Genomic DNA, 8359 nt, shown 5'->3' with positions numbered 1-8359 from the left:
ATCGGAGCGGCTTGGAAGATGAGGATTGACCGCAGACGCCATGCGCCCACCGTTTACGTATGCAGCCAACTTCAAGTCCGCTAGTGAAGCTTTATAACCGACAAACATGCAGCCAATGAAAAGCCAGCATCGGGTATCTTGGGACTCATGACGTCACGCGACGGTAGCGACGGCCATCGACGAACAAACCTTCTTACACTCTGCTCGTTAGCACTGGCAAGAGACTCGAATCCGCGATAGCTCTTGGCGGCCGCCGGGTGTAGATGGCTCCACTAGCACACGCTGCTTTATACGGAATGAAGCATTGTAGCCTGTAGTAGCTTGGTCCTCGCAAGCAAGCGAGCCTCGGTCGCTCGACTCGGCAATCGAAGACAAGCTTCTCGCCATGCTCCCATCAACACACGTGACGCCGCCACACTGATGGTGCGGCGGCTTGCCTATCTACCACAAGAATCTCGCGAGTCTGCTCGTCAAACTTTCTTCAAAGCTCAAACACACCGACAACAAGGCGTGTCATCGACGCGGTTGGATGTGGTATACGTATACGGACAGGGGGCTTGTATGGCTCTAGCTCCGTGTCCAGCGACCACTGCAGCAGCCCCGTGCGGCATGAGCTATTCAATTTCGTTCGGATCCTTGGAGTCAATACGAGGCTACCTCGTTGTGGATAAATCATGAATTGATGCACCTAGAAAAGCCTGCAAACACTTTCACAGGCAAGTCCGAGCCCATCGCCATTCCATTATACTAGTACTAGTGTAATAGCAGTTCTTCCCAACTGCACTGCCGTGGTAGACGTACATCATCTTCATGCTTTGGCACCTTCCGGGCCTCCCAGAGCGCTAGCAACGACGAACGACGCGCTTTTACCTTGGCTATCTCAAAGTCACTTCAGAGCAGAGTCGACGACACATATGATATAAGCTTAGAGTGAGGGCAGGTTGACACATCTGTCGCAGCTTCGGACTGTCCGCGTCGCCAAACCTGTTACAATACATGTTTCAAACCATTGACTATGAGAGGTAGACGACAAAGGTCTGCTTATTGGCCAAAATACTTTCATTATACAGCCAATCCGCTTGTCGATTCCATTTTCCACACAGTCGAGATCCGCGATCCGAGCCTCGGCCGCCATCCACCTCCATGCTCCATGGAGCCGCCCGGCGTCGGTCGCCACGCGCGCTTATCCGAGCCTCCCTCTCTCTATGTCTATTGTCTCGGACGCGCAGGCCGGCGACGCGTAGCCGCTTGGTTCCATGCCTGCCCTTTCCGGAGCGACAGGGAGGGCTCGAAAGGGTCCTAGCATCGGCTCATTCCGCGATTTGCCTGCAATGGCCCAACCTAGTTTGACGATCGACTCCGCTACGGACCTAGCATCCATGGCCGCTCGGCTCTACATTCGCGATACCGCACCCCGTGCGCCACCGGCTGCCTCGACCGCGACTGCACCGATCGACAGTCATGCGCGTCGTGCAACGGGCTTCAACGAGACATGCACCAAGAAAGGGCACACGTCGATGTCCAACGTCGCATCCGAGGCCGTGGTAGGCTTCCCGGTGCCTCTGCGTGCGCGTGGACGAAGCCTCTCTTGCACTGCGGAAACGTCTGCTCGGCTGTACGCGCCGCCATGCGTGGAAGAGATGAACGCATACCGTATAACCGTGCACTCGCTGCGCGAGAAGCTTGCTGCCGCGGTAATGCGTGTGGCCCGTCGCGACGCGACCATCCGCCACCTCGAGAAGCGTCGTCGCCAACGTTCTCGCTCTGGGCACCGCACCCAGCAAGACGCAGCGGTTAGCAGCACCATCATGACGCACCTTCTCGCCCGCATCGCGCACCTCGAGACCACGAACGCCATGCTTCGCTCGGCGCTCGACGATGCGCAAGCGACGGCCGACGCCTTGGCCACGCGCAAGTCGTCGACGCCACCCCACGACTACCAATGGTACTAACAACGACTCTACGTGATCGTCCTGACAGCTACATCCCGTGACTAGCTAAGTCAGACGCGATCGATTGCTTGTGCAGAAGTACAGTACGTACTAGTAGTAACCAAATCATGAAGCCCTGTCGTGATCATCCCGGCAAGTCCATGCTGTGCACATGGAGCTGGAACACACCTTTGGGTCCGGTGTATATCACGTGCAGAGCCGTATACCGACGCCGGAGTCGTGGTTGACATTGCTTTGGGCAGCCGCACGAGCCGCATTGTTCATAGAGCGCTGCCCTTGTCGACGATTCGGCTCGTGTGGTCATATATATCGCACGGGACGCCCCCTCTGCCAAAGACTTTCCATGCGAATTAGGTAGAAACCCACGGCCCTAATCTCGACCACCGCACTACTCATTTATTGGTAGGATGCAGTTGAGATCGGATCGTTGCAGCGTGGCCTCGAGGTGTGGATCGATGACTGTGTAATGACGTGGCACCACTGCATCGCGCTTCCCATTTTGATGTCGACTTTAGGTAACCAGCCGAGTTGGCCTGATATCTCCGCGTAGAAAGGCCGCAGCAGCCCTACACAGTGTATTCGAAGACAGTGTATGGCGTCAAACGCAGCTCGTGCAGTCAGTTTCATATTGCACTTGCCACAGAATAATGGTATATCGCCCATGATGGGCTCTACGGGAGACACGGGAGCATGGACCGTGACCTCATGTTCGTTCTCGGCACCATCAGGCCCCGTGTTGCAGACGACGGCGACACCAGAAAGCTCACGCGGCGCCGCTTGTGGCACCTCACGGCCCGCTCGTATGTCGATTATAGCGTGTTGGAACCTCTCATATTGCATACATTGTATATCCATTGCCGCGGGTTCTGCGCTTTTGGCAGCGAAATGGCGGGACAAAATAATATCGGGGGCAATGCAACTGGAGACCGACGTCAGGTTGTCCATTGACATCAACTTCTGCAGCGTACACGCTGGGTGGCGCTCGTTGGTTTCCCGCGCGCATGGCACCGCTTCGCTTCGCGCGCGATCTTCCAATCTGGGTGCGAATAGCCAACTTGAAACGTTGACGGCATTGATGTGGATCGTAGATCTTGTCCTACGTATGAAATGAAGGTGCGTGTGTTTAGCTACGCCTGGCCGTTCTAAATTAAAATTGGCGCGAGACCACAATGGCCAATCGCATCGCGGTCGCTCGCCATTGAATGGGTTTTCATCCCAACTATCTTGGGATTTGTATGCTGAATAAAACATCGTAAAATAACCTCCATTTTGTACGTTGCGTAAAGTTCCAACAGCCCCATGGCGACCAAGGCGAGGAAGATCAATGCGACAGACGACCCGCGCCGGGCCGCCATGCGCATGGCGGCCGACGAAGATGAGCTCGTGAACCCTTCCGAAGATGACGGCGAGGGCGATGAGAACGAAGACGGGAACAGCGCGGTCGAGATGAGCCCGAGCCCGAGCCCATCCGAGCCGGCGACCGCGTCCGAGATGGGCATCATCGAGGAGATCTACTGCGAGAACTTCATGTGCCATCGCCGCATGTGCATCCGTCTCTGCCGCAACATCAACTTCATTACGGGCGAGAACGGGAGCGGGAAGAGTGCGATCATTGCCGCGCTGCAGATCTGCCTTGGTGCGTCCGCCCGCGCGACCCATCGCGGCAAGAGCATCAAGAACCTCATCCGCAACGGCCATGATGGCAACGCGATCGTGCGCATTACGCTCCTCAATGACGGTAGACAAGCTTATGGGCGTCTTGCAATCGCCTCATACTGCCATGTAGCCCAAGGCACGGACGCGTTCCGCCCCGAGTCGTTTGGGAAGCGCATCATGGTCGAGCGTCTCATCCGTCGCGATGGCACGGCCGAGTACCGCCTTAAGAACGAGCATGGCAAGGTCGTCTCGAAGCTCAAGTCGGACCTCGAAGCGATGCTCGATCACCTCAACATCCAGGTAGACGCGAAACGCATTGACATGCTTTTTCCTTACATGTCATAGATTGAGAACCCCTGCGCCGTGCTCGACCAGGAGAACGCCAAGCTCTTCCTTAAGGGCGACCCGACCGACAAGTACAAGGTACGATGTATCCCGATGAACCTCAAACGATTTGATGCATGTAGTTTTTTCTGCAATCGACGGATCTCTACAAGATGCGTGCCACGTTTGCCAAAGTCGCAGATGAGACGCGCCTGCGGCAGGAGTCGACGCTTGTCCAGGAAGAGCGCAAGCTCAAGACGCTTCTCAAGGCCAAGGAAGATGCCGAGCGTCTGTACGAAGAAGCCAAGAGCGTACGCCACGAATGGTCTCTCGCACGTCGAGGCGCTCACTCCTTTCGCAACAGATTGGCCACTTGAAGGAGGAGCTCGTCGATCTCAAGCAGTCGCTCGCATGGTCGTTCGTTAACGCCCAGGAACTGTCGCTACAAGACGTCCAAGCACAGGTATCCTGATTCCGTCGATCAAGACGCATGTCTCATGCATGGTTTAGCTTGACCAAGTCATGCATTTGCAGCAAGTCGCTGCCGAGAAGGTGCAGCGGCGAGAACAAGTGGTCGATGCGCGCCGGGCCGAGCAGTCGGAAAAGAACAATGCGCTCCAGGAGGTCGATGCGCAAAAGGAAGCGTTTCAGCGCCAACAGCAAGCGCTGCAGCAGGAAATCCGCGAGCTGCGGCTACCGATGCAGAAGAAGCATGCTGGTAGGCTCGCCGTCGTTGATACATTTCGATGCACACTCACGTGTGTTTGTTGTAGCCAAGAACACTATGGAGCATCAGATTCGGCAGTCGCAAGCTCGCTTAAAGCGCATCGAGCATGAGAAGGAGCAGCGCCGTGCCAAGTACCAGCAATACCTCCGGTCACTCGAAAAGCAGCAAGCACAGCAAGCCGAGGGCATCCAGCGCGCCCAGGAGCACCTTCATCGTGTGCAAGCCAAGAAGCGTGAGATCGAGGTACATTGAGGTGCCATCAAGCGTCGTCCTTATAACGCGGTCTAGTCCAAGCCGATGGAAGAATTTGCATCGGAGCTCGACGACGTCGAAGGCCAGTACGTCGCGTGCAGCCAGCAAAAGCGCGAGGCAAGCAACGAGGTCGAGCGTCTGACCTCGCGCCTCCGCGCGCTCGAGTCGCAGAGCCAGAACAAGTAGGTTTTCCTACAGGCTCGAACGCGCCGACGATGTATGGTGCATAGGCTTGTCACGTTTGGCAACCAGATTCCCAGACTTCAGCAATTGATCCAAGACAACCTGCACAAGTTCTCGGCGCCGCCGATTGGACCGCTTGGCATGTACTTTAGCCTCAAGCCCCAGTACCAAGACTACGTAGGACCTTCCTTTATCGCTCTTTGGTCGAGGACTAACCGTGATTGATAGGCGGTTGCAGTCGAAGTCGTGCTCAAGAGCGTGATTGGCAGCTACCTCGTCGCCAACGGCCGGGACAAGAACGTCCTGGACAACCTCAAGCGTCAGATCAACGTTCCGCCGAGCCAGGCAAATATCTTGATTGCCAAGCGCACCGGCCGGCGGTACGAAAATGTGCACATTCCCCGTGGCCCTCTGGGTGATCATGCGGTGGTCTCACTCTTGGACTTTGAAAATCCGGATGCGTACAATGCGCTCGTGGACGTGGCCAAGATCGAGACCAAGCTCGTGTACGCGACGCGCAAAGAGGCCGAGGACGCGACGATGGAGGGCCGCCAGGGCGACAGCGCTTTTCGCAGGGCGTCTCGGAGGTCTACATGCCCAGTGGCGACAAGCTCCTAGTGCGCAACGGCAACGTGGCTTACATTGCCAACAAGGGACAGCGTCACGCGCGTATCTTGTCGCAAGACAACGCGGGCGAGATCAACGACATCAACCGCCGCCTCGAGCGCCAGAAGAACGACCTCCAAGCCCTTTCGCGGGACGAGCGTACGGACACGCCTGCTTCTTATTTAGGACGATTCGAGGCTCATCGATGCGTAGACAACCTCCGCGGCAAGCGCGAGCACTTGCGCAAGCAGATGCAGCAACACACAGCGAGCTTGGACGCGGCCAGCCGTGAGCTCAACCGCGCCGAGAACGATCTCCACGCGCTGCAGCGACAGACGCAGGACCCAAGCGAGGTCTGTGCTAGTCATTAGACAAGCTTATAAAATGCTGATGGGCATATTGTGCGTAGAGCAACCTCGGCGATACGACGCTGCTAGAAGAAGAACAAGCCGAGCTCGAGACGGAGATCCAGCAGACTATCACCGAGCTGCAGCGACTGGAGAGCGAGCTCACATCGTCAAATCCCGAGCTCCAACAGAAAGAAGACGAGCTTGCACGGGTTCAAAAGGACGCCCGTGGGCTCGACGCGCATCTTCAAGAGCTCCAAAACGACGTGACGGCTGCGATGGCAACGTTCTCAAGCGCGACGGCCAAGCTTCTCCGGGCCAAGCACGACCAAAAAGAGGTGGCCAAGCAAGTGGCTGCGCGATCGGCCGAAGTCGCCGAGCAAGAAGAGCTCGTATCGACGACGATGGCGAAAGCCAAGGCATTCTGCCCCCGTGTGGATAACTGCACCGAGCCACCGGCGTTTTACAGCCAGCAGATCAAGGACGTGCAGGTATGCACACCGATCCGTCTCCATTTTGGCTCATCGTCCATGGCCGTAGACACGCATGGAGCGCGAGAAGCGAAAGTTTGACAACATGGACCTGGACGAGCTCCACTTGGACAAGGAGGAGAAGACCATGAAGTATTTCAAGAAGAACATCGAGTTTACTCGGGTAATGCGGATCGACACATTTTGATGAAGTGGAATTCCAACGCTATGATGCATAGTTTGAAGAGAACGTCAACACGGTCGCGACGATGCTCGCGGCGCGGAAACGCAAGTGGGAAAACCTCCGCATCGAAATTGCCAACCGAACGTCAATTGGCTTCAACAAGTTCATGCAAGCCAAGAACTTTGCGGGGAAGCTCAAGTTCCTTCACGACGAGCAGCGGTACTGCGACTCATTTTCGTGATTAAAGTTTGATCTCTGACACGTACGCTTGTAGGCTCGACATCAACATTATGGCCAACGAAGCCGGCAAGACCAAACAGTCGATGGTCAGCGACATGAAGCAGCTTTCGGGCGGCGAGCGGAGTTATACCCAAGTCGCGCTTCTCATGGCACTTGGTACTCCAAACGAGCCCTGTACCTGCAAACGAGGCTCATGATGCGATGCAGGCGAGTGCATCGAGTCGCCGTTTCGTGTCATGGACGAGTTCGACGTGTTCATGGACAGTATCAACCGCACGCACACGCTGCAGCTGCTCGTCGAGACGTCCAAGCAGGCCTCGCGCAAGCAATTTATCTTTGTGACCCCCAACGATCTCAGGTATTTATTGTCTCCACCCACCATGTCCTAGCTTTCTCATCTCGGATCCATGCTAGCTCGGTCAAGGAGGATGCGATGGTCAAGATCCAAAAGCTCAACCCGCCACGCGACCGCCTCGACGGCCCGATGCAAGCATCCTAGTTCCCAGTCCTCTACTCGCGCGTCCGAGTCTCTTGATTTAATCACTTGCGTCCCTCTCCCTCCTAGTACCCCCTACTGCATCCACGCGTTCCAACAAGTTGTGTACAAGACGAGGTGACTACACTAGCGGTGCGATAGCTCCGTCTCTTGGTGTTCTACGCATCGTTGGTGTTCGTTTGCTTCGTCTTCTGCTTCTTCTTCTTCTGCTTCTTCTTCTTGGGGGCCGTCGTCGGGGCTGCAACCGCTTCGACCGGCCGCTTGCGTGACGGCATTGGCACCGGTTCAACTTCCGCGGACCGCCGCTCAAAGCAGCTCACGAAAAAGCCGTGGGTGTGCTGGGCGTGGGATGCCCGCACGCAGCGCTTGGTCACGCGGGGGGCGAGCGCGTCGGTCTCGACACCGCGCTCGGGCCAATTCGGTAGCACCGAGACAAGCGCCCAGTTGGCGCCATGGGTCTTGAGGAGACGGGCGACGACGCCTTCGTTCTCCACCTCGTGCACCGAGCACGTCGAGTAGACCACCGTTTGCATCTTGGGGAGCGCCATGGCCTGCTGGACGATCGCAAATTGATGGTCGGCAAACGCCGTGAGCTCGTCGGCCGAGTGCTCGGGCATCGGCTCGCCCACCGCGACGTTGCCCGAGCCCGAGCACGACGGGTCGCAGATCGCCAGCGTCGCGTCGGCCCACGGCCCTTTGGTCATGTCTGTCTCGAGGAAGTCGGCTTCGACCACCGAGATGCGGTCGTTGGCGCCGGCCTTGGCGACCGTGTTCCGGAGCGACGTGGCCCGCGCCGGCGCGCGCTCGAACGCAACGACTGACGACGACGGGTTAGCCAAAGCGAGGCGCGCGGCGAGCTGCGTCGTCTTGTTGCCGGGCGCGGCGCAGGCATCGACAGCAATGCGATGGCGGCCAATGTCGG

The 8359-nt window shown here is 57.2% G+C and overlaps 3 protein-coding genes across 3 annotated transcripts in view; 2 read left to right on the top strand and 1 right to left on the bottom strand.

The window, feature by feature from the left end:
* Positions 1-1259: 1259 nt before the first annotated feature.
* Positions 1260-1952, top strand: SPRG_16033 (hypothetical protein; the record flags this gene model as incomplete). Its single annotated transcript, XM_012355292.1, has 1 exon — positions 1260-1952. Exon 1 carries the CDS (start codon positions 1332-1334, stop codon positions 1950-1952), a length of 621 nt encoding a protein of 206 aa, XP_012210682.1. The 5' UTR covers positions 1260-1331.
* Positions 1953-3251: 1299 nt separating this feature from the next.
* On the top strand, positions 3252-7562 carry SPRG_16032 (hypothetical protein; the record flags this gene model as incomplete). Its single annotated transcript, XM_012355291.1, has 18 exons — positions 3252-3690; positions 3739-3908; positions 3954-4031; positions 4076-4243; positions 4297-4395; positions 4443-4650; positions 4706-4902; positions 4948-5093; positions 5142-5271; positions 5323-5598; positions 5658-5859; positions 5914-6053; positions 6110-6538; positions 6588-6701; positions 6757-6920; positions 6976-7097; positions 7149-7299; positions 7356-7562. 18 exons carry the CDS (start codon positions 3252-3254, stop codon positions 7438-7440), a joined length of 3318 nt encoding a protein of 1105 aa, XP_012210681.1. The 3' UTR covers positions 7441-7562.
* A 33-nt stretch (positions 7563-7595) lies between these two features.
* The window catches only part of SPRG_21666 (hypothetical protein), a gene marked incomplete at both ends in the record, with an annotated part of 1287 nt that continues 523 nt past the window's right edge, over positions 7596-8359 (bottom strand). Inside the window, one exon of the mRNA XM_012355290.1 lies at positions 7596-8294. Within this exon, the coding sequence (XP_012210680.1) occupies positions 7596-8294 (699 nt within the window). The remainder of the gene's footprint in view (positions 8295-8359) is intronic.

Source organism: Saprolegnia parasitica (genome assembly GCF_000151545.1).
Source record: "Saprolegnia parasitica CBS 223.65 unplaced genomic scaffold supercont2.225, whole genome shotgun sequence".
Classification (NCBI taxonomy): domain Eukaryota; phylum Oomycota; class Saprolegniomycetes; order Saprolegniales; family Saprolegniaceae; genus Saprolegnia; species Saprolegnia parasitica.
Note: the sequence above shows the minus strand (reverse complement) of the source record. Positions and strands in the feature narration are given on the sequence as shown.